The sequence below is a fragment of the Mesoplodon densirostris genome, chromosome 5 (genome assembly GCF_025265405.1).
Source record: "Mesoplodon densirostris isolate mMesDen1 chromosome 5, mMesDen1 primary haplotype, whole genome shotgun sequence".
NCBI lineage: Eukaryota > Metazoa > Chordata > Mammalia > Artiodactyla > Ziphiidae > Mesoplodon > Mesoplodon densirostris.
In genome coordinates this window covers 143849241-143876091 of record NC_082665.1, presented here as the reverse complement: position 1 = coordinate 143876091, position 26851 = coordinate 143849241, and the positions used below count along the sequence as shown (strand labels likewise).

Here is a 26851-nt window from a genome sequence, read left to right as displayed (position 1 = left end):
TATTGAGCGTTCCCAAATGTTTCTCTAAGGAGAATGAGAACATTCCTGTCCTCATTTTTATCCACATAGAAAACGGGTGGGTGATTTTGAGAGCAACTGTCCAGAATCATCCTAAGTTTATTGTTCTCTCAGTCGCCCCCTTCCACACAGCCACGGGTTCTCTTCATTATAACAAGCCGGACTGTGTGACTCCGTACTTAAAGCGCGGCATTGGCATCCTGCTGTCAATAAGATAAAATCCATTTTCTTGACTGTGACATACGTGATCCAGCCCAATCGGTCCACATGAGAACTCTTCAGTTTCACCTCCCACTGACCTAGCTGCACTGAATCTCTTACCATTTTCCAAATACCTCACACCCTGTTTGTGTCTCTGCCTGAGCTGTTTTTTTTTTTTTTTTTTTTTTTTTTTGCGGTACGCGGGCCTCTCACTGCTGTGGCCTCTCCCGTTGCGGAGCACAGGCTCCGGACGCGCAGGCTCAGCGGCCACGGCTCACGGGCCCAGCCGCTCCGCGGCATGTGGGATCTTTGCGGACCGGGGCACGAACCCGTGTCCCCCGCATCGGCAGGAGGACTCCCAACCACTGCGCCACCAGGGAAGCCCTGCCTGTGCTGTTTTATTGCCAAAATGCCATTCACATCCTCAGCCCAGTTCCTCACGGATTCTTACTTTTTTTCCCCACCTGGTTTCTAAGTTACTTCTGTGTGGCTTCTCTGATTCTCCAAAGCTGGTGAGTGCATTGGCTACACCCGCCTCTGGCTTCCGTAATGCTTTTTGCTCATAACTTTTATATAGTTCTTAGTGCATTGGTGGCTGCTGTCTCTACCTCGTTAGGTTACTGGCATCTTGAGGGCAACCACCATTTCTTATTTATCTCTGTGACTTCAGAAGCCAGAAGACATGCTCCTATTTTTTTTTTTCTAGGAAAGAAGTATTAAAACTAAAGTCAGTTAAAACAATTAAAGAAAATTTAAGCAAACTATTTGTTTTATTCCAGGAGAAACATTAAAATTAAACGTTAATTCTGGAAACATTAAATGCGTAGGTACCTGATAAATGACTGTCAGACAGATGAATCAGATTTGCGACAGAAAGGAAACTTTAAAGGCTCTTTAGCCTGTGACACGCTGCCCTACCTTTAGCCATCTGAGTGACCAAAACAAAGAAATAAAATTAATACCAGTGGGAGAGAATTCTGATTGCGCTAGGTGTAGGGAATAAGAGTCTCCTCCTTTGCTTCAAAGGCTGACACTATAGTTCTCTGGAGACCACCTGCTTTCTCTTCTCCCAATTCTGTACCTTACAGGCAGCCTTACCCAGGCTTCTTTGAGCTATTCGTGCCACACTTGTCATGGGACCATCCTCCATGGTATTCCATGCTCTTCTTCACTTCCCATTGTTTAATTTCATGTTAGGAAATCCCAGTTCCTCCATGGACTCTTTCCCACATGATTAGAAGAACAGTAGTGATTTCTCCTGTAATCCCTTCTTTCATTCACCTCCAGCGCACGTACCTCTTTGCCTGCGCTTATTTATGCACTGGTGTGACATAAGTCGAGCGGGTGTTATCACTGTCCACCTTGTGGAGTGAACTTTAATTAGGGTGGGGTCATGTCTGCCCACATGCCTTGTCCTGTGTCTACCACAGTTTCACAATCAGACAAGGGCTGAGTACTGCTGTCCACGAGATAGACTTGGCCTCTGTCTCCCTGTCAGGTGAGAATATGTGAGACCAGCAGCCAAGGCTCATGCTGCTAAGGTGTCTCTGGTAGCTCCTGAATTTGTTGGCAGCCTGTAAATGCCTTGTCTCTTACGGCTGAGAAGGAATGACCAAGTAGCAATTAAAGACAATTTAAGCAAAATACTCTTTTTTTCCCATGGGGAAGAAATATTGAAACTAAGTTCAAAACTGGCAACATTAAGGTAATACATATGTTTTGGTCGGTCTTAACATTATTTCCTTTTCTTTTTTTTCTAATAAAATGATTCAATATATACTGACCTAGAAATCTTCAAATGTAACATCACACTGCTAATGACAAAACATGATGGCTTCACCTGAAAGGTGCAATTAAAAGATTTCTTTTATCACAAGAATGTACAAGAGGAATAATTATCATCAAAGGCTTGTATTGCTTCCATTGTTGGACAGGAAAATTGTTGCACTTTTCTATCAAGTGAAAATTGCTTTCTGTGGTGTAATTTCCAGAAAAATACTATGGGACAAAGTACTGTAACTTAGGAAAATTGTAAATGAAACAATCACATGTGCAGAACAGGGGACACAAGGAAATGCCGAACACCAAGCTACTTCCATCTACTCAAGATCAAATCAGAATTGTGTCTGATTTATAGCCTGAGTGGAATCTTTTGTTTCTGGAGACTGAAGACTTTCTTATGGTATTAAAATATGGCTGTTCCAACAAAAAATTTTTACAAGCATACAAGACCATGGATATTTTGGTCACTCAGAAACAATAAATGACAATGAATAACAAATACATTACATGATGCTGCCCTTTAAGAGAAGCAGACATCAACAGGTAATGATGACAATAATAAAGCTCACATTTTTGAGCACTTATCTGAGTGCTTTAACTCATTTAATCCTCAAAACAAACCTATGACGTAGGGACTTGTATTATCCCCATTTTGCAGCTGAGAGACTGAGGCACAGACAGGGTAAATAACTTTCCTAAAATTACACAACTAGTAAGTGTGTAGGCTACAGTAGCAAATCAGTAAATCCTGACCACTGAGCCAGATTTCCCTCTATTTGATGAAAACCAATAGTGGAATGTCTAAGTGTATCTTTCTTTATACCATAGTCATTTCCTGAAAAGACATCTGTAAATCAGAAACTCAAAAACAGAACCAGATTGGAATGTAAGCTCTGTGAGGGTTTGTCAACAGCTGTATCCCTATTGCCTAGTATAGCACATGGCCCATGGTAGCCTCTTGATAATCATGTGATGAATACGTGAATAAATAGAGAAAAGAGGAGAGTCTAATACAGTGCTTTGCAATGAGAAAGTGCTCAACAGATTTTTAAAATTGGATTTAAAGGAATTTGTTTTATGAATCCATTCGAGAAGAGGAGGATTCATCTTCTGATTTCCTGTTTGTGTAAATCCAAATTTTCATATTGTTTGCTTACAGTGAAGATGAAATGAGAAAGCATTCTCATTTAAGAGAAATATTATTAAAACTTTTATGGGGGAAAAGGCAAAACAAATCAGGGATGCCAAAACTCTTGTAGAATCCTAGGATTATTGTAGAAAACTCAGTTATCATCTTGGGATCCACAACTTTTCACATTCATAGCAGAGTATCCAACACGTTTGGGCAACAATTCACAATGTCATGCTTGTAGTCACTTGTCAGGACTCCAGAAGAATTTAAGTCCAGTTATAGAATATTTCAACATATTTAGGCCACAGGGTCTTAAGAAGGTTGCACTATTGAACTGTTTTAAACATGTTTTGGCTCTGAGAGATAAGTGAACAAGTTTTAATAACTAGCCAAATTTTCCAATGGATTTAGACAAAACAGAAGATAATATTTATTGTTCCCATTATATGGAAGAAGAAATCATGGAAGACCCAAGTTATGACCGGAACAAAAGACAGCTCGTGTTTCCAGGCACTGATACCACCCCCTACATTTGTTCTCACCAAACAGTCAAGGAATATAAAGATCCAGGAAGCTAGTGTTTTCTTTTAGTGAATTTTAGTTTCATTTCACTTAGGTGCTAAGTCAAGGGCTGTCTACAAGATCTTTCTACACTAGCATTTGTGAGGACAAGGATGACCAAAAGTCAAGCTGCATACCCAATGGATTAACCACCTGGGTGGGAGGCTGGCTGCACTACTGCTCCATACAAGCTCAGCTCCTCCCTATAGCCAGCTTCTCAGGAGGGAAGCAGTTATAATGCCATGTACATCCTCATGTGGGATACCACTGGGGATGTATTTAGAGAGAGTCTTTAGAAAGCTGATTGCTTATGTTTGTTTCAAATATTTTGAAATGTTGGTGCTTTCTGAAACCGCTTGTGGAGTTATCTGGTTACATTTTGCAAGTGAGGGTTACAAATTATTTTAATTCATGGCTCCCTGAAGAGCTCCCCCATTCAACTCTGGTGATGCCAATGTCTCTCTTTCCTACACTAAGGGCCACCTGTCATTTCAAGGGGCTTTGGGGTCATGACTCATTTGAATGAATCAAATAACATGAGATTCAACGTGCCTTGAGATTCAACGGTTGACATGAGAGTCAACCGTGCCTACCTTGTTTGCTGCTGGCCTCAGTACCTCCTGTATTGCTTGGCACATAGTAGGTACTCAATAAGTTGAACATAAGGCATCTTACTTACATCCTCTGCTATCCCTCTGGCTTTCTACTTAAAGTAAAACACACCCTGCCTCCAGACTGGTGAAATTTTTCATGAGCCACCCAAGAAGCTATCACGTCAAGCTATCAATTGTATGCCAGGCACACTTGACAACAAGAGCATCACACACATATTAATGCCACCAGAGCTCACTGGATGGACTCCCCGAACCAGGACCCGTGGATTCTTCAGGTGGACACAGCCCACTCTTGGTTGATTACGAATGCTGCCTCCAAGTCCATCACTGACCTTGGGTGTGCCTCCTCCCTCCTTTGGGCTCAGTTGCCTCATCGGTAAAACAGGAATCACAGAGCTAACATTCCTTGTTCCTCTGAGAGTTTTTTGCTAAGTGAACTCAAGTCATTCACAAGGCCACAGTACCAACCCAATAAATAATTCATAGATGCTTCAGCTAGTCAGAATAAGAGAAAACTGCAATGCAGTGATCATCATTTAAAATGGAAATTGCTGCTCACAATATTCATACCTATGATTTAAAATAAGCATGACTGTGTGGGATATAATGAATTCTGTCAAGTTTTAGGAGGAAAAGGGTTCTTTTCCTTTGTTTTTTTTTTTTGTTGTTGTTGTTGTTTAAAGACTACAATGCCGTTACATTTAAATCCATTAAATACTTGTTTCCAAGGATCATTTTGAATGATCCTGATGTTCACGTTTATTTTTCCTGGAATGCAGTCTGTCACACTTTGGTACAGGAAGGGGTCTGGCATCTGCCACTTTCCTTGCCAGACTTTTTAATGGAAAACTCAAGAGCTGCAACAGCTACACATCTGCCATGGGCCTTTCATTTTCTTGGTAACATCTCAGTGCACAATTCATTTCAAGCCAGTGATGGGAAGGAAGTCTCCATCCATGTGACCTTGTAATTCTCTTACTGTGTCAACTTGCCAATCCATTGTTATCTTTGTGCTATCTTTACACTTATGTAAAATGTTGGCAACCACAGGATAACTCCTTATTTTCAGTTGATGTTGGCGTACAGGAAGCGCTAAAAATGATTTTAGGCTGCCCTTTTTATTTTGGAAGAAGTCATTCTAATCCTCTGTCATTCACATTTGTAGAACTAATATATACACATGCTTAAGGGGAGAGATGATAAATGATAGCATGGATAGAGACTGTAGAAAGTAGACAGTCCAGCAGCATCATGAGTCACGTACGAATAAGGCAACCTACGATTCCTACACCAGCTGCAACACTGTGAATCCAAGCAAACCGTTTTATCTGATGTCTTAAAATCTGAATAAGGGGGCGTCAGTTTCTGCTTCTAATCTTCTCATTATAAGAGATTGTTAGTGAGGATGATAGGTGGCTCTAAATTCTGATTTCTGTATACAAATAAAATCAACACACAATCGGTGAGATAGGATACAGTCACCCAGACAGAGAATGGCTTCTAAGCCAGAGCCAGGCTTGAATATATGAGATCAGGTGTACGAATTAAACCTAAGGAAGGATGAACCAACCATAGGAAGGAGGTCAGTGAGGCAACAGGGATCCAACTCTGCCATGGTGGCTGTCCCTGCCCAGGGAGAGGGACCCTGCAGCTGGGGGAGGGGTGGGTGTCCACCCGGGGTGTGCCTTTTCGTGCCAAAGGGCAGCCTGGATGAAAAACACTAAGATTATCCCTTCTGCCTTGCTCTGCTTTCAGACTCACTTAGCAACCCTCAGATAATTAATTGGATTTTTCTGCTACATCAACGTTTTAGAGTAAATGTGCCCTGGATAGGAAATATTGCTTTCTTGCTTGATTCATTCATTCAGTGAATATTTATTGAGTGTCCACTCTATGCCAAACTCTGTTCTATGCTTTGATTACAGACCCAAATCCCTGTCCGCAGGAAGCATATATCCTGGTTGGGGGAGAATATTATAACAAATGCATAAAGTACATACAGTGTCAGATGGTGATGAGCATAATGGTGACAAACGAAGCGGGGAAGGGGAGAGGGAGTGCTCCTGTTGGGATGGCTAATTTAAATATGGAGCCGGGAAAGTCTCACTGCCAAGTTGGATGAAAGAGGTGAAGGAGGGAGGCCTGCGAATGTCTGAGAAAAGAGCACCCCAAGCAGGGGGAAGAGGAAACAGTGCGAAGGCCCTGAAGCAGGAATGTGCTTGGTGTATCTCAGGAAGGCCGGGGCGCTGAAGCAGGGTGAGCCAGCGAGCAACAGGAAGAGAAGGCGCCGGAGGGACACTGGGGACCAGATTGCGACTTGACCCTTCTAAGGGCTGGGAAAGAATATCCCTCCCCATGAGGATACATATGATGATTTAGGAATTTGATGTCTGGTTTCTACTCGTGCCTCCTTGAGCTTGGTTAGAGTGCACCCGTTTCTATGAAACTAAACCATTCTCAGAGTCTTTGGCATATTGAACTTTCTGCCTTTGAAAAGTTGACAACATGATTCAGAAACTTGGAGACTCCTTTATGGTGGTGTTCTTAGGGTCACCGACCAGGACCCCTAAACTTGTCACCTCCTATATCTCCAACAGATGCTTGGGATGTGAACTCTGTATGACGTAATGTAAGCAGTCATAACAGTCATTGCTTTAATAGTGACATTCTGGACGTAGGGAAATGGGGTATATGTGTAGATAAGAGCTATCATGGACATAGAGTTGTCAGTGAGAGAGTTCATTTAAGTATATTTATGGATTTTATCGTTATGTAATGCCTTTCTTTGTCATTACAGTCTTTGTTTTGAAGTGTTTCGAAGTCTATTTTTTTTTTTTTTTTTTTTGGCCGCATCGTGCAGCATGTGGGATCTTAATTCCCTGACCAGGGATCGAATCCAAGCCCCCTGCAGTGAGAGCACAGGCTCCTAACCGCTAACCGCTAACCAGGGTCTTAACCCCCGGGTAAGTCCCTAATTTAGATTTTGACAGATCCGGGCTTGGATCATGGAATTGACACTAGCTATGGAAACTTAAGAAAGTTATTTAAGTTCTTGGAGACTTTGTTTCTTCCATCTCAAAAAGAGTCTTTGTGAGAATGAAACCGAAAGAATGGTTATTAGGATTAAACGAAAGAATGTTCTCGATGGCAAAGCGCTGGTGCTCAGTAACATGGTTCCCTTTCTCATTGCCCCCTTCTCAATTTCTGCTTTGCACCGCAAGACTCAGAATTGCTGCCCACAGGGAATCATAATGAAATCTTAACTAATTGTCAATTTTGGCACCATAGGCTTCTGGCTTATTTATTTTTATTTCTTGCGGTGCATGGGCTTCTCATTGCAGTGGCTTCTCTTGTTGCTGAGCGCGGGCTCTAGAGTGCAGGCTCAGTAGTTGTGGCCCACGGGCTTAGTTGCTCTGCAGCATGTGGGATCTTCCCAGACCAGGGCTTGAACCCGTGTCCCCTGCATTGGCAGGCGGATTCTTAACCACTGTGCCACCAGGGAAGCCCGCACAGGCTGTTTTGTCAGAGGCCAAGACAATCAGCAATCCATTTGTGTGGTACTCTACCCTTGGAGCCACCCTCTTAGAGAGCTGTGGAGGTGACATGAAATTATAAGGTAAAGCACTCAACACGGTACTTGGCCATGGTTCATCCTTATGGAATGTTAATTTTTATTATTTTTATTTTTCTGTAGCTTTTGGAAAATTTTTATGGGAATGCATATGTATTAATTATGCTATGAAAAAAAGAAAAAAAACTATATGAGCAATAGTGACTTGTTTTATTGATACTGATGGTGAGTTAAGAGCATCTTTGTATACTTGGGTCTGAATATTGGGCATAAGTTCAATGTGAATTGAGTACTGTGACACTTAGTTTTACATGTTTACTTGGCTAGGCTACCTCTTTATTCAATCAGACCCTAATCTAGTTGCTCCTGTGAAGGTATTTTCTAGGTGTAGTTAGCATCTACAGTCAGTTGACTTTAAGGAGATGATCCTCGATAAGGTGGGTGGGCCTCATCTGATCAGTTGAGTGGACTTAAGAGCAAAACTGATGCTTCCCTGAGGAAGAAGACGTTTTGTCTTAAGATTGCAGCAGCTCAGCTCCTACTGGAGAGTTTCTAGACTGAGAACCTGCCCTACACATTCTGAACTTGCCACCTTCACAAACACATAAGCCAATCCCTTGAAGTAAACCTATGTGTATGTGTATTATATGTATATGTATGTATGCGTGTGTGTGTGTGTGTGTACTCCTGACTGGTTCTGTGTCTGTTTCTCTAGAGAATCCTGACTTACAAAGGTGCATATGAAGGCTCATTTATTCTTCCTTTTCTTTTGTCTGTAATTCTTTATGATGTCTCATTTGCATGATGCAATTTTACTAAAATGAAACTTGAACAGCTCCAAACTGCATAATCCATTTCTTTCAGCCTCACAATTTCTTTTTGGCCTCAGCCAGGCAATCTGACCCCGGAGTTGGGGGGATCATCCCTACATTGACAGCAGCTGGCATAGTCTACCCATGAGGTCCATGGGGCACATTGCCTGGGTTCTAGGTGGCCAACAGGATGACGATAAGTGCCAAGGGGATAATTTGTCTCTAAAAATATGGATAAATCAAGAGTTTACAGAGTGGAAACTGGTTGGTTTGCTACACTCTGTGTATGAATTCAGAGCATAACTAGGATATAAAAACTCTGTTGTCTAAGTGAAAATATATTTATGCAGTGATGGTAGCCCCGCAATTTCTAGGATGAAAGCACAGGAGGACAAATTACCATGAGAAGAGATATTACTGAGAGTGTAAGTCTGCTTTCATTTTTTGCTAGTTTGTCCATAATCATATGGAAATAACCCCCCGGTGAAATGTGAGACAAAAACTATGACATCATCTGAATTTAGTGTCACTGCTCTAAGCTAAGAATTTGGGTGGGTTCCTACTTACATTTTCTTGTCTCTAAGTTATCTTTTCCATTTTGCTCCTTTTCTTCATTACAAAGCATTCCTAACAACACTGTCAGAATTTGAACAAAAACATCTTTTATCTAATTTCTGATTTGCCATTTTGTGATATTGTGATTTATAATAAGAAATAGAAATTTGGTCTTCATCCCCAGTTTTGGCAGAGAGCTCCTAAAACCCTTGAATTTCCTAAGTGATGAAAGCAAAAAGGCATCTTTCTGTTATCTTAATGGATGACATTTGGACCCCAGCTAAGGTTGGGTGCTGGATGCCAGGAGAGTGATTAGAGGGTTGGAACTTTCAGTTCTCACCCTCACCACCTCTGGGGAAGAGGAGAGAGGCTGGAGATGGAGTTCAATCACCAATGGTTAATAATTCATCAGTTGTGTCTATGCAATGAAGCCTCCATAAAACCCCAAAAGGATGGAGTTTAGGAGAATTTCCAGGTTGGTGAACAGGTGGAGATTCGGGGAGAGTGGTGCACTTAGAGAGGGCATGGAAGCTCCATGTCCTTTCCCCATACCTTGCCCTGTGCACCTTGTCCATCTGGCTGGTCCTGAGTTATATCCTTTTATAATAAACCAATGATCTAGTAAGTAATGAGGTCTTCTAGCAAATTAATCAAACCCAAGGAGAAGGTCACAGGAACCTCCAACATGTAGCCGGTAGATCAGAAGCATAGGTTAATAACCTGGGCTTGTGACTGGCTTCTGAAGTGGTGGTGGTAGGGGCAGTCTTGTGGGACCGAGCCCTTACCTGTGAGATCTGACACTGTCTCCAGGGACACAGTGTCAGAATTGAGTTGAGTTGTAGGACACTGACCTGGTGCATTGCTTGGATGGGTGGGGAAGCCCCCCTTCCACAAGTTGGAAATCGGGTCCTGGAACCTCAAAAGACACTTTCTTACTGTACATCTTGTCATAACCAAGCAGCCTTTATATGTGCTCGTTAGCCACATTTTTATAACTTCCTACAAATTTGGTTATCAGATACTTTAAGCAATGGCAGGAGAAAATTGTGTTTCCAGAAGAGAAACAAACTGGAACACAAACCAGCGTAACCTGCTAAGAACTGGCTTCCCTCAGAGAGACCAGTGACTGGTTAATGAGGTACCAGAACCTCCAAGAGGTTAATGGTCAAGATGGACCACTTTTAGGGTGGTGGCAACCTGCACTGTCTATGAAAGCTCAAGATTGAGTGAGGCAAGGTATTTGCCCATAGATAACAGAAGTATGGGAAAGCAAAACTGTAGCCTCAAAAAGCCTCTACCTTCCACATCTCATTTCATAATTCTTGGAATGTTCTACTATTTCAGAATTGCTTTCTAATTTTAACCTTGTTTTACTTTTGCTTATGTCTGCAATGTTCAATTGGCTTCTCTTCCCTTCACTCTTACTTATTTTTTTTTCTACAGTCATTCCTCGAGTTTGCTTTCCTTTCCTTCCTGCTGTGAATTTCCTGTATTTCTCTTGCTTCTTCTCCCCTTTCCATTTTTACCTCTTCTTCATCTTATTCTTTGAATTTCGTTCCCCTGTTCTTAATTCTTCTTCCTTTCCCTCTGATCTGTTGTGGCTTTAATCATTGCTGAGCTGCTTTAAAATCACCCAGTGACTGACATTTTCTCCCTGAAAGGAGAGGGATTTGTGACTGTGGAAAACTAACTACAAAGACCCAACACATTCAATTTTCAGCACAGTTCTTTCCTTTCTTCTGTGGCGCTTTTGCCTGGGATAAGAGGTGGACCGCTTACTGCAACTCACAATGGCAAAGCCCTTCAGGCCTGACTTCTCAGCTCTGTGAGTCGCATGGCAAGGTGTATCTGAGCCACTATGTTTACACTGATTGCTAGAATTTTGAAATTGCCCGTCACTAGAAAAAGCTTACTCAAGTGTTTCCTGGAAAACAAAGTAGTATTATTTCACAATGTGATGACCGGACTTATTCTTCTCCTTGGACCGTTCGTCCTCTCTACCCCCTCCCCCTTCATTTTTTACAGCATGAATCAAAAACAGACAAATGTGTTCCTGGCAGAAGGGTGAAGGAGCTTTGTCACCCTGGCCGACTCCACCAGAAACAAGATTTTTACAAAGGGACGAACAGTAAAATTAGTAAAATAGATCAATTTTTCAGGACTCTGATTTTATCATAGGGCATTAGGAAATAGTAGATTGCCACGAACACACCAAATTCATTTGCCTCTGAGAGATTTCACTTTAGCTCTTTGTAACACTTAAGTATGGACTACACAGCTTTTTATGTTTTGAAATCATTCTTTTGGCTACATTTGCTCGTGAATTCGCTTTACCTTTCTGTGTTTCTTGAAGAGCAGGAGCACATACCTCAATGATTAAGTGCTCGAAGTCAGTGTCTGTCATGTAGCAGGACCTGGGAGATTATCATTATCAAAGGATACTTGTGGTCAAAGCTGTACCACATTCTGAAGAGCCAGGCAGTCTCTGTTTTTGTCGTGCTTTTGCCAGCGTTGTTTGCTTCCTAGCGAGAGACAACAGAAAAAGGCATTGGATAAATGATCACTATAAATATTGATATATAATATAAACATTAATATATAGTATGTATATAATATTAATATATTTTAACTATAAAAATATGTGTCAAGCCAAATTAAACTTAACCACTTAAAAAAAATCTTTTCAGATACAGGTATTTTCATCTAAATGCTGAACCTGCTGCCAAGCAGATTAGCTCATGGATCTTGCCATATGCGTGAGGTTCTTGTGGCATAATTCAATGTTTACTTTTTTTCATAATTCCTATTTTATTAAACAGCTAAGAAATGCCACTTTGTTGACACCAGTGAACATGAGATTTCTGTCAGATTGCTGTTGTGGGAATTTTGCAGTTACTTCTGTCAGATTTGGATGGTATTTATTTACGATTTACCAAAAGGTCAAGACTAAAGGGATAACAGTCTAATAATTGTTAAACTAGTTTTCATTCATTTTATTTTTGGTAGATACAACCAAAGCCTATGGTTAATTTTTGATATCTTCCCCCTTTGATTCTTAAGTTTTGAAATAGATATTCCGGTTAAGAACCCTGTAATAATTTAATAACTGAGTGAATGTGTTTGTCTCCCCCGACCCCATGCTCACTCTCTGTTTTTTTTTTTTCCTCAAAGGACCACAGTGGGAGGGAGGAAGAAAAGGACAAAAGAGAAGCATCTGATAGGTGTTTATGTAACAGTAGAGGATGAAAATGTGAGAAAAAGGTGGAAAATTTTTGTGGACTTTAGAGAGATGATAATGGACATTGCAATGTGGTATGAAGGTGATTCAGTGACATTTTTACCTCTTCTGTGTATCTCATTTTGCATATTAGGAGAATCCCAGACTTCAATCAGTTGTAATTATCTTCATCATTAAAAGCATTTATATCGTAGCATGGACTTCATTGCTTTGTTTGGGCCCTCGGTTTCCATGCCCAAATGGTATCAGGAGTTCACAGTCCAGTAATAATGCGAACATTCTCAAGAAATCATGAGGCATGGAAGACAGTGAGAAACCACTGGCTGCTCCAAAGCTAGCCCTTAGTTGAACTCAAGGTGATTTACTTTATTTTATTTACTTTTTTGCCCCTTTCCAGACAGTTCCACTGATGGGTAATGATAAATAACGGAACACAAAAGGCTGTATTCTGCTCTCTGAAACACATGTAAAAGCAGATGCTGCAGTTCCATGCCTCACAAACAAAAGGGGAATACAAGAATGCTAAGTGTGGTCCCTCCCTTTCTAGGCAGCCATTTATCCTTTGTCGAAAATGGTTGAAGCAGACACTCAACAGTAAAATGAAAACCCAAACTGGCAGCCTTTCCCATTGGTTGTTTTAAGATCTCTGATTTCCAACCCTGAACAGTTTCCTGAAAGGCGTTCCTTAGTACGCCACTATTCTATGTGATGTTGATGGAAATTCTGTGCCGATCGTTCAGGAAAGGATGGGTTAGAGAGTGTTAACCAGGTTTGTTATATTCAGACATTTTTGGAATCTTTCATTTGTAAATAAGCACTGTAAATCTTTGAGAGGGAAGCCTTTCTCCAACTTACCTGGTCATGCCCCATTCCCAAGTCCCACAGTGGGACATCAATGATCTCTTCATGGATGTCAGAGTTTCATAGATCTGTTTTTTGATAGACCCAGAGTGCCATGCCCTGTTATCTAGAGCTAGAATGTACCCATCGCATTTCCACAAAAGGGAAACCAAGGTGTCCAGTTCAATTTCCATCCTTCCCTGAACCTTTCCCTAGCTATTTCTACCCCAAGAAAGGTGTCAGATTTGCAAAGTCACTGCTATACTTAGTGTTTTCTTCATCATCTTGCAACATTTGCAAGTTGTTTCTGAGTCACTGTCTGTCAAACAGGTCAGCACGTTGGGGCTCAGCTGGCAGAGTAAAACTGTTATCCCTAAACTAAATTAGGTAGTAAAGCTCTGGGCTAGCCCTGGGGAGTTCTCTCTCTCTTTTCTTTTCTCTTCTTTTCTTTTTTCTTTCCTTAAGAACAATGAGGAGTTACAAATTTTATCCATCCAGAGGCACAGGTAATTTTGATAGCTGACAATATCTATTGATGACAAGATAGTCATTGAAGAAAATTGATAGAAAGGAGGGTAAGCAAATTCCTGTTTTTTTGTTTGGTTGTTTGTTTCTAAGTTAAGGTGGCCTATGTAGTGTTGAGCTTGGCTGGCAGTCAGGGGCCCAGGATTCTAGCACCCACTCCACAGAAGCCCAGCTGAATGACATTTGTAATAATATTCTCCAGCTATGGAATGCTCATTCATTCCCAGGCAATGTGCTGGTCACATTATCCAGTCACTAACTTTTTCAGTCATTGTTTTTCAATTTTCACAACAAACCCTCAAGGTAGGTTGCATTATACCTATTTTACAGGTGAGGACCTAGAGAGGCCCAGAGAAGGGAAGAGATGAGTCCAAAGTCACATAGCTAGCAAGCTATAGAGCTGGAATTTGAACGTAGGACTAAAGGACTCCAAAGATGATGTTCTTTCTGCTGGTATCTCACTCAGCCTTTGAACTTTGGAAAGCACACACACTGTATGATAGGCTATTTGGGCTGCAGTTTCCTCATCTGTAAAATGAATTGAGGAAATTGGATTGGCTGGTCTCTGAGGTCCTAATCATATGGAAAATACTGTTTTTTCATTAATGACAACAATAACAGCTGGCATGTCTTGAATAAATGCCATGTGCCAGACACTGTTCTAAGTGCTTTTCATATATTATTATTCCTATTTTACAGATGAGGAAACTGAGGCAACTGGCACACAGAGAGGTTTCCAAGCACACTTGTGGCCTCTCAGCAGCAGCCATGATTCCTATCATCTAGGTGGGTGTAAGTGAAGAGAAAACTAGGGCAAATGGGTATCTGAAGAGGAGATGAGGTCAGGCTACTGAAGGTTGAGATGCAGCAGCTATATATCCCCCCAAACCTAACGAAAATGCATGGCTCCCCTCAGCTGGGTGGACGCTGATATGTTGGAAAGTGTCCCTGTAGAAACAACTTCAGAAATTTAGAAATTTCTCTAGACTCCTAAATACTGGTTTCAGGGATTTCTCAAGGTCTTGGAAAACCTCCCTGCCTTTCACTCCCTTTTTCCTCTCCTTTTTATTTTATTTCCTGAGGGGAATATATCAGAACTTACAGGCACTCCTGAAAGAGCTTATACTCTATTTCTGGGAAATCTTCCAAGGTTATTTTTTGCCAGCTGATGAGAGCAACACATACTACGTAGCATTTTGGAAAAAATGTTAACACTTGTAATCTATTTTTCAAACTTTAATTTACTTGGGATACTGGAGATGTTATTCATTTTACTGCTTTGTAGAGAAATAAACTGGGTTCCAAATTGAATGAAACATAGGGCTTCCCTGGTGGCGCAGTGGTTAAGAGTCCGCCTGACGATGCAGGGGACGCGGGTTCGTGCCCCAGTCCGGGAAGATCCCACATGCCGCGGAGTGGCTGGGCCCATCAGCCATGGCCACTGAGCCTGTGTGTCCGGAGCCTGTGCTCTGCAATGGGAGAGGCCACAGCAGTGAGAGGCCCGCGTACCGCAAAAAAAAAAAAAAAAAAAAAAAAGAAAATGTTTTTCCAGGTAAGGGAAATACCATGGATGACCCAGCATTGACTTTTCTGCTGATTTGAGATAAAATGTTCAGTGTATGTCTTAAATATCTGTTGGCCCAGTTCTGGATCCATTCATTTATTTCTCTGAAGTTATTGATGACTTAATAACTCGGTTATGAAAGGCCATCAATAAATGAGTAGAAATAAATGAGTTAGTCCACTGTGTGCTCTGCTTGTTCACTGGGGGCTGAAGATAAATGTGCCAAGGGAAGGCCAGCCTTTGCAGTCACCCTGGAACAGGGAAGGTATCCAATGAGGTAGCGCAGAGGGCAAGCCTCTGGGAGGGCCCAGATGGGCAGAGGACAGCAGGTAGCATCAATTCACCTGGATTATTCTGAATCAGAGATCAGATCACACCCAAGGACAATGGATATAAGCAGTCATCAGAAGAAGAATCTGGAACTTGGTGATAGTCTCTTTATTGCTAGCAATATGTCTTCTTTTTTGAGTTCTTTGATGCCAGAGGGGCAGTGGCATCCATGTTGGAACAAGCAGAGGATCCAGAAACTGAAGACCAAGATTTGAGTTCCGACTCTCTACTGTCTACCATTTAATAATAATGATACACTTTCCAGATCTGAGCCTCATGTTTCACAGCTGTAAATGGGAACTGGAGATCCAAGGGCATTGAATGTTAGCTTTTATTTGCCCTTGCTACTTCTAAGAAGCAGAGTGTTTGATATATGTGTAATTTGTTTTATTTATTATCCTCCATTTCTGGGAAAATGTAAAAATGACTGGGGCATTTGATATCTTTCCTTTTTCTCCTTAAACAAGGGAATAGATCAGAGGTTGGGAAGTGGCTGAGCATAATAAGGACTGAGTAGTTGTCCATGGCTCACGGGCCCAGCCGCTCCGTGGCATGTGGGATCTTCCCGGACCAGGGCACGAACCCGTGTCCCCTGCATTGGCAGGCGGACGCTCAATCACTGCACCACCAGGGAAGCCCAGTAGTTGTCTTTTAAGTGACCCCTCTAGCACCACCCTAGAGAGGGAGCAACAGGAAAATTAGGAAGGTACTCTTTGTTTTATGCTTATTTGGATCCCAGAGAGAAAACAAAGGCTCTGGCCAGGAATCTTTAAAAAACAGACACTGAAGCAAGAGGGGATTGTTTGCTGTATTAACCTTAATGAAAAAGAACTAAGCAAATGTAAATACATTCCTCTATCAATATTGAAAGGAGGGGCCTTTGCTAAGCGAACTTCAGGAACTCTGCTCTGGGCTAGTCATATGGGATTGCTTCTCACTTCACGGGGATTCAGTGGATTAAGAGAGAGAAGATTTTCCTTTCTATTTCTAAGATTTCATATTCAATATTAATGTCAGTGGAGGTTGTACAGAATGATGACAAAGACAGATAATTATCATAAAAAATCTGTAGAGTTCCTTATGGGTTCCAGAGCACTTTTTCAATTAGTCAGTGTGAATGGGATTTGACAGCAGTACTTTTGCCCTGCCATCTCCCAGTGTGGAATGTATTCATGTAATAATTTCAAGTTTATTGCCTTGATTTTCTGATTACCAAGGAGAAGACCGGATTCTCTGTCCCTAAAGAGAACGATTTCTGGATTCTGAAGAAGGGGGACATGATACAATTGAGAGTCAATAGGACATTTTTTTAAATTGATGTTTTAAAAGGTAAAATTAACTCTTAGCCTCCACATAGAGAGTATTTTATACAAATATTTTCACCATCCTCACACTATGATAAATTCATAAACGTTCCCAAGAAGGTATAGTCACAAAATACATGCTTAGGGAGAAAGAATGAAGGAAACAACTAGATAAGGATGGGTAAAAATGCCAAGAGGAAACGTAGACATCACAGAAAGACTACCAGATAGGCTAAACTCATGGTTTAGCTACCAAAAAAAAAAAAAAAAAAAGGTCTGCTTCAAATAACTTTGTCCATACAAGAGACTCAAGTTAATCCAGGGAAAAATAAATTGCTTGGTTCAGGTAAATATAATAGTTTGGTGATTAAAAATGTATATTCAGGGCTTCCCTGGTGGCGCAGTGGTTGAGAGTCCGCCTGCCGATGCAGGGGACACGGGTTCGTGCCCCGGTCTGGGAAGATCCCACATGCCGTGGAGCGGCTAAGCCTGTGAGCCATGGCTGCTGGGCCTGCATGTCCAGAGCCTGTGCTCCGCAACGGGAGAGGCCACAGCAGTGAGAAGCCCACGTAATGCAAAAAAAAAAAAAAAAAAAAAAAAAAAAATGTATATTCACAAATTCTTTGGTACTTGTCCCTTTAAAAGATGGAGACGAATTTCCCTTCCTATTGAGTGTGGACGATACATAATGACTCATTTTTAATCAATGGAATGGGGCAGAAGGGATGGTAATATACAAGGCTTGTCACAAAAAAACATTGTGGTTTCCTCCTTTCTGTCTGTGTTGAACCACTTGAGGGAAGTTAGTTGCCATATTGTGAGGACCCAAGCCACTCTACTGAAAGATCCATGTGGTAAGGATCCAAGTCTCCCTGCCAATAGTCAGCAAGGCACTGATGCCTCCTGCCAACATGGAAGTGAACCTTTCAGACCCAGTCAAGCCTTCAGATGACTCTAGCTCTGGCTGACATCCTGACTGCAACGTCATGAGAGACCCTGAGCCAGAAACACTCAGCTAATTTGCTTTCAAATTCCTGACACTTAGAAACTGTGAGATAATAAATGTTTGTTATTTTAAGCCACTAAATTTTGGGATAATTTGTTCAGCAGCATTAGAAGGCTGATACCATTACATATTGGATTATAAGTTCTAGATGTAAAAGGCACTGGAGTAGAAAATGCACCTTGGAACAAGAAGATCCTAGTTCATGCTGTTCCCCAGGGACAGTGCCCCAAACCACAAACACCATAGCAAAGATAAGGGTTCTACATTTAGACTTGTGATTTGAGTATACAGTATTATATTTTTGTCTGAAAACAAAACAAAACAATGTTTCCCCCTACAAAACTACTTGCAAAATACATAATGGCTGATAAGAATAACTGGTATCATAAATACATGATAGAATTCAGATATTGGGTAACAGGCAGCAAAGGACAAATGAGGTAAGCCCTATATTCTCTTTTCTTTCTGCCTGGAGGCCCTTTCCCAACTGTAGTACAAGGAGCTAGAGTCCAAGCAGACAACAATTCAAGCTGAGAGCAACAGTCTCACTGAGTTGAAGAACTACAAATTGGAGATTGGGTGTTATGGAAGCGGCTGGAATTTTTTTGTTGTTGTCATCTTGGGAAAGTTACTTTTATTCTTTGAACTTCAATTTCATCATTTATAAAATGGGGTTTATAATATGTATCTCGATTGGTCAAGGTAAAGATTAAATGTGATTTTACATATGGCACCTAATTGCTAAATTGAGGCTACCACCTTCCTCCACTTCCTCTTCCTCATTATTATTTCTGTTTTCTAGAGCATGTAATTATAGAATCTGTAAATATAGATTCTATATTCTATTCCATATATATATATATATATATATATATATATATATATATATATATATATGGAATTTAGTCTTAAGCAGTAAAAATGTAGTGGGGAGGGTGTATATTTTGGGGTGTATAAGCCGTAAGTAAAACCAAAATAAATTCAGTGTTGGCCAAGGGAAAACCCAAGATACTTGCTCTGAAATGGTCATTTTATTTTTCTCAAAGTACTATTAGTTACAATAACATAAAAAAACCCTTCATCTGGGTCAGGTCAATTTTAGAGCTTACTGTTCTATTTCTGAAATATTTGTTGGTATAGCATGGAATTTACATTCTGTGAGGCCAGCTCCAACAGCATGGGGACATAGTATGGAAAAATATTGATAAATGTTCGATCTGAGGAACATATACGTGGGAATCTTTATTCCATTTTCTATAGGTTTGTTAGCAATATCTAGAAAATATTCACAAGGCAAAATTAAATTTTATTTAATGACTAGATGACCCTACCATCTGCTAATCTCTTTCCCTCTTGAACCTACTTATATTTCCAGCATTTAAGTATCAATTGTGCAGAAGAACACATACTTTTATTCTTCTCCAAATGAGCTCTTTCAGTTTTAAGGGTGTTTTAAGTTATGGTTTTCTGGGATTTGGCAAACAAGTCTTTGTTCACCTGACTCATACCCTCCATATTTTTACAGACACTTTGTTGTATCCCTTCTTAGTGCTAGTCTTTCTGCTGGAGAAATCGTAATTCTTTTAATCTCCCTCTGCTCATTGAATCTGCCCTTCTCTGGACCTTTCTCAGCTCTGCTTTGACTTTCTTGAGCTGTGGTGACCAGAACTTATCCACCCAGGTTACACACAAGCATAAATGACAACCAAAACCAGAATTCAATGAAGGGACTTCTCGAAGCAAAAACAAAAGTGGAAGTTAGCATTAAGAGAGCACATAGAGAAGCCAGCATAGTGTTCAAAATAAAATTATGTTAGAAAAGATGAAAATTAGCCTCACTGTAACAGTTGGCAGAGTCGGAGCTGGAAGAAAAATGAATTTTTAAAAAAGTTGATTCCATTACTTTTAAGTTCCAAACCTGCAAGTTTTTGCTGCCATCAGACATAGAATGAAATCAAAATCACCACTGTGGCCAGTGATCTGGCCCCTCTTGGTCTCTCCTAATCCACCTGCACTGGCTCCCACCTTGCTCACTGGGCTCCAGCCACACTGGCCTTCTTGCTGTGTGTGGAGCGCACCATAACCCGCTGTGAGGCCAGGGCCTTCATCCTTGCAGTTCCCTCTGGCTGGACTGTTTCCCCCCAGAGCCCACATACACATCTCACTTCTGCACATCGTTCAGGACTCTGATCAAATGCCACTTCTTCAGAGAGGCCTGCCCTGGCCAGCCATAGCCTCTCCTCCATTGTTCTCCATCCTTGTACCTGCTCTGCTGTTCCCATTCTCTAAACATATAGTATGTAGCTGTTTACCTTTTTGTTCCCAGTGTCCCCCATTAGAGCGTAAGCTCTGTGAGGGTGAAGACTTTGAATTGGTAACTGCTGCATCCTCCTCACACTTAGATTCGTGTCTGACATGGGTGGGTTGTATGAATGAATAAATGAATGAATGAATAGACGCACGCACACCAATTAAGAGTGGAAGTTCTAGAACCAGATTGTCTGGGTTCGAATTTCACTACATGTCCTTTGGTACGTTATTTAACTTCTCTGCATACAGTTTCCTTATTTAAAATATAAGCACAATAACAGTACCCACTCATAGGTTTATCTTGGAAGATAAATGAGTTAACACAGATAAAGTGCTTAGAACAGTGTTAACAACAGGAGTCAGTACTCCACAAATATTAGGATGATCATGAAAAAGGGCAAAAAGGGAAAAAGAGAAGCAATCGTGGCAGCCCTTCTCGGGTAGCGGGAATTTTCTACTGAAAGATTAAGGTGGGCGTGGTGCTCCAGCAAGTCTCAGCTTCTTTGTAATGCTGGGCTGCCAAGGACACAGAATCAATTACAAGGACAACTTCTTGTTAGGGCGAGGGTGGGGTGGTGGAATTTTGTCTGAGGGTTTTGGTCTTTTTTTTTTTTTTTACATTTAAGAGACATAAAATCACAACTGCGATATTTTCCATTTCTCAAAGCGGCACATTTGCATAGACTATATATTTAAAGTTTAATACTTGCTTGTGGAACATTCTTTTTAAAGCTTCTGGGTCTGGTATGAGTAAGAGTGTAACACCATTCACACTTTCAAGGTATTACGAGGCAAAAAGGAAAATTGTGACATTGCTGGTTAGTCACAGCCACAAGTTCATATTTCCCAAAGGTTATTTTATTCTCCAGAAACAGAGAAAAAGGAAATTCCTTCAAAAATATGTACATGTCGGGCTTCCCTGGTGGCGCAGTGGTTGAGACTCCGCCTGCCGATGCAGGGGACACGGGTTTGTGCCCCGGTCCGGGAAGATCCTGTGGAGCGGCTGGGCCTGTGAGCCATGGCCACTGAGCCTGCGCGTCCGGAGCCTGTGCTCCGCAACGGGAGAGGCCACAACAGTGAGAGACCCACGTACCGCAAAAAAGAAAAAAAAAAAAAAAGTACATATTACATATGCTTATTATTGATTTTGAGAGTATATGATCAGTAATTGCCACAATTATCTGAAAGTTTTAGCTTTGGGCAAGTAAGAGTAAAGTCTGTTTTTCAGAAGTTGACCAGTGCAAAGATTATCCTATTTGTTAATGCAAGACCAATTTAATAAGTGCAAGCTGAGTGGAAAAATGCAATCCTCCTAAGAATTAGGTTTCTGGTCTGTAGTCAGAGCAACAGATGGTGATAATAAGCGAAGAGTTGTCAGGCAAAATGAGGGCCGACAGCTTCTTGACACGTAGTTTGGAAAGTACCAAAAAACCCCCTCTGTCCAGGTCAAGTGGCAGCTGCATGGACGCTGCGGTTTGTTACTTCTGGCCTGAGCCCACCATTTCCTGTACTTGACAGTGAACATAAGAATTATTCCAAGGGTGGAAAAAACCTTTTTCTGAAACGTAGTTACCTCGGTAGTCAACCATCATGAATAAGAACACTTCCAGGACACTTTTTAAAAACAATAGCAGCAGAAGATCAGTAGGAACCATGTAAATTATACCAAGGTTAGTTAGATAACTCTTTATGTGTCCTCTACAGGAAGCCCCAAGTGAGAAATTGTGGCCTGTGAACCTCTGTACAGCTTGAGGACAGAGTATAATTTTCCCCTCTAATTATAGTAATTTAGTATATTACTGGTTATCATTTCCTTTTTCCCCCCCTTTGGTTACCAGAAAGCTTACTTGTGGTTCAATTTTAGCAAGTACATAGGACCTTATGATCTGCTTACTCATGATTCTTTTTACTCCTCTGGTTTTGTTCCTGCTTTCATTAATTTTTTTAACTGAGTTTTAAAGTTCTTAAAAAATATTTTACTATTATTTTATCATATGTGGTGGTGTAAGCTGCTTCATCAAATCCTTCATGAGATAAGATGGTTTTAATGAAATTAATTAAGTTAGGTAGTTTTCATAAATATAATTCTTTTTTTTTTTTTGCGGTATGCGGGCCTCTCACTGTTGTGGCCTCCCCCGTTGCGGAGCACAGGCTCCGGACGCGCAGGCTCCGGACGCGCAGGCTCAGCGGCCATGGCTCACGGGCCCAGCCGCTCCGCGGCATATGGGATCCTCCCAGACCGGGGCACGAACCCGTATCCCCTGCATCGGCAGGCGGACTCTCAACCACTTGCGCCACCAGGGAGGCCCCATAAATATAATTCTAACAACCTGGAGAAGTAGACATTATTATCATTCACGTTTTACAGTTAGGAAAATTGCAATTCAAAGATGTAAAAAACTTGCCCAAGATCCAAATACCACGTAGTTTTCACTGTACTATGTTGTACTATCTCATTTCTCTAATAACAACAAAAAAAAAAATACTTTCTACTGGTGTAAGTATCTTCAGGTAAGAGTAATTACTAAATTGACAATGGTATGAATGAGCTAAAATAAAATACATTTAAATTACAAAAGAAAAAAGTTAAGCTAGCAGGTAACCTTACCAATAATTATATGTAATTGTAAAATATTAGGCAGTTAGAGGAAGATGAAGAATTTTCTTTGATGAATTTTCTTATTCTATCACTTTTCTTTTACAGAAAAAGATATGAGAAGGACAAATTTAAATAAAAGCTCTACGTGAAAGTAGGAGAATGGATTAGTTGATCTATATGAGATAAAATGCTTGTGAAAATCTGTACCAGCCCTTCCTAAGGACTCATTACAGCCCACCAGTGTAAGGAGATGGACAGGCTTTGATCCCCTTTTGAAGGGCACCACTCTGGCCCTAATCCCAGTACGCTGACACCCTGCTGGGCTCAGTCCTGCAGTTAAGTGTCTTTCCTGGTCAATAAAGTCTGTGAAAACAGCACCAGCATGGGTTTGGAACACATGTGACAAAAAAATTCAAAGTACATATGAGCCAGGATCATTGCCAACTTCATTTTCCAGCCCTTTGTGTAGAGCATAGGATCCTTCCCCCTCTTTACATGAACCAGGAAAGCAGCAGCATCGTGCCTGGTGGCACTAACCAGCTGTGCCTCATTGATGGGACTGTAGGAAAGAAAAAAACCCACGAAATAAAAGAGAGATGGATCCTCTTCAGATCCAAATATGGTCAGGACACAGTTCATTAAGCAGCACCGCTTATTTAAGATGTTATTCTATCATGTCTGTCTACCTGCAATTTCAGCAAGAGGTGCAACATTTCTACACAACTGTTTGCTTTAAGTACTGAGTTAAAAATGACTAAAGCAAAATTGCCAATGACAGGTTTTACTCTGATGTTAGATTCAAGTCCAGAGTTTGCGGAGACTAAACTTCCCTTACTCAAGGCGATAGCACGTTGTTCTGAATAATTTTCCCTAAGGATTTTCAGGCTGTGCTTTTGCAGATTTTCAATGTTTCTGTATTTCTGTATACCTGGACCTGATAAATGAGAAGTCATGCAGGAGAAGCAGGCCCATCTGATGTGTGCCCAACATGCATCGAACATGCATCAAGTAAATTTCACTGAGATGACGGTGCTAGCAAGTTGCTGGGCAGGCATTTGTACTCCAGGCTGCCTGATTCCAAGAGCTGTGCTCTTGCTCGTACACTGCAGTTTCCAGGCTTCCTGCAGCCACAAAGAAGGCACGAGTGTATGCTAGTTCTAAGCACTCTAGAGGTTACACAAAGGTTATCTACACCCTGAATTCCTGCGTATTTTATAGTCATCTGATTTATTATTATTATTTTTTTTGCAGTACGTGGGCCTCTCACTGTTGTGGCCTCTCCCGTTGCGGAGCACAGGCTCCGGACGCGCAGGCTCAGCGGCCATGGCTCACGGGCCCAGCCACTCCGCGGCATGTGGGATCTTCCCGGACCGGGGCACGAACCCGTGTCCCCTGCATCGGCAGGCGGACTCTCAACCACTGCGCCACCAGGGAAGCCCCATCTGATTTATTTTATCTGTGGGGCCAGCCCCCTTTAGAATGAGCCTACTGGCTACGGAACAGAAGATCTCATATCGCTGTACTCTACGCATCTGCTTCTTTGACTTACCTGGTGTGAAGAGGGCTCCTTTTGATCTTCATCCAGGTCCACACCAACCCTGTTAAAGAGAACAGAGAACTGGTAAGGGCCTTGCTGCAGATGAGATGAGACAGTCTCTTGGGTCAGATCACCTGAACCAAAGACAATATGAATCAGAGGAAAGGTTTGGCAGAAAACCCTCCTACCTCTCCCTGAATCAAAAGAACTTCAAATAGATTTATGGCAAGAGGAGAACTTGTACAGCTGAGCCTCTGCACAGCTGGTGAGATCGGGCACCAACAGCTGTTCCCTGCTGCTGTCTTTCCCAGCAAGAGCAGAAGCCTGAGAACCTGAGACAGGAGTGCTCAGGAAAAGACCTCCATGGCCCCCAAAACAGGGATCCTAGAAGGAAGGCCACCTGTTCTTCCTGCAGGACTCACTGACAAAACTGCTCTGGGAATGTGGTGGCCCAGGCTGGAGCGGGCTCCCCAGGACAGAGGAAAAACAGATCCTTTGTCCAGATGCTCATGGAGGCTGGCAGTAGGGAGGATCCAGGTTTGTGGGGCCTGAGACTTATACAATTTGGGGGGCTCTCTTTAAGCAAATTAATACAAAAATACAAATACAAAATTAGGGATGAAAGTGACTTTTAAAAGAGAAAGAGAAAATAAATGATAACACATTTCATAATTTTAAAATCTGGCAAATGCAACAGACATCTCAACATCTATAAAATACATAATATTCTAATTAATTTACTGCCTGACATACCTCTAAAATAACTTCTTCCTCCTAAGTTTTGCCTGCATACTTTGTTACTCTCTTTATATGATATAATGATTTTGTATAAGAGAGAATAGGAGGGGGCTTCCCTGGTGGCGCAGTGGTTGAGAGTCTGCCTGCCAATGCAGGGGACACGGGTTCGTGCCCCGGTCCGGGAAGATCCCACATGCCGCGGAGCGGCTGGGCCCGTGAGTCATGGCCGCTGAGCCTGCGCGTCCGGAGCCTGTGCTCCGCAACGGAAGAGGCCACAACAGTGAGAGGCCTGCGTACCGCAAAAAAAAAAAAAAAAAAAAGAGAGAGAGAGAATAGGAGGACAAGGTAGTGTCTCCTCTAGCAAGCATCATCACAATTATTAATAATTGCGAGGCATTAAAACATGGTTCCTTACACACACAGACACGCTTGCTGTGTGCAGTACTGCTAAAGGCTTATACCCCGAAAAGACAAGATTTCTGATAAATTTCACTGCATGCAATTCTCATCAACAATACCCAGTACGCTTATCAGTGTATATGCTGCATCACTGGATGCACGTATTCCTGAATTTCCGTTCTGACAGGGCATCAATGAGAACAGAATCCTCCACTTTGAATTGTACACATCTCATGACTGGAAGACTTTCCCACAGACTAACTTCTGGCTCAGTGCATTTGAAGCCTTGTTTTTCCTCCACTACCCCCAGACTTGTGAAGCCAGGCGCCATAGGACATGTTCATCTTCCATCCAGCCTCGTGACACCCTTCCTGTAAGCTGTCGCTGCAGGAGGCTGGCCAGCAGTGACTTGCCCTTTGCACAGAAGTGGCTGCAGACCACACAGCCTCGTCCCACTAAATACAAACTAAATGTGCTCCCAATTCAGCTTCCCCTTGGTCGGACCCCACAGCTGCCCAGGGCCACTCCAGAGCCATCTGACCAGGCGAGAAGTATGACGGAGGGGAAACTGTAGTACAAAGAAACAGTGATCAAACCCAACAGTGGTTAAAATATATTCCTTTTGGAAATCTTACGAAAACACAGGACCATGGGAACACAATGCTAGGGCTCTTCCCAGGGCCTTGGAAGGGCCGGAGCATGTGAGGGCCTGGAGCTTGCACTTCCTCTGCTCTGGAGAGTGGGCCTCTGCCTGTGGTGGGCGGCATGGGGGTGCAGCTCAGGGCCTCAGCCACCTGGCTGGGGCTCTGCCAGAGCCTTTCCTGAGAATGTCACAATTTCTAGAGCTTTAGAGTCTTTCCTTCCACTCCGGCCCCTGTAAACACTTCTGCAGTGCCCTTGCTCTGGTCCCTAGATGGGGGGAGGGGAGGCAGGTTAGAAGCTACCAGGCCTGCAGATGTGTTAGTCTGTGAAAGGAAAGCCACGGTGGAGAGGTGGCTTGTTTAAAATACCTCTGATTTGGGGCTTCGCTGGTGGCACAGTGGTTGAGAGTCCACCTGCCGATGCAGGGGACACTGGTTCGTGCCCCGGTCCGGGAAGATCCCACATGCCACGGAGCGGCTGGGCCCGTGAGCCATGGCCGCTGAGCCTGCGCGTCCGGAGCCTGTGCTCCGCAGCGGGAGAGGCCACAACAGTGAGAGGCCCGTGTACCGCAAA

General features: G+C 42.1%; 1 protein-coding gene across 1 annotated transcript in view; it reads right to left on the bottom strand.

Moving 5' to 3' along the window:
- SLC9A9 (solute carrier family 9 member A9) overlaps positions 1–26851 on the bottom strand; it is a 556059-nt gene that overhangs the window by 84555 nt on the left and 444653 nt on the right. The window contains exons 13-14 of the mRNA XM_060100216.1: positions 24512–24560; positions 11689–11768 (exon numbers count right to left, since the gene is read on the bottom strand). Coding sequence (XP_059956199.1) covers positions 11689–11768; positions 24512–24560 — 129 coding nt within the window. The remainder of the gene's footprint in view (positions 1–11688; positions 11769–24511; positions 24561–26851) is intronic.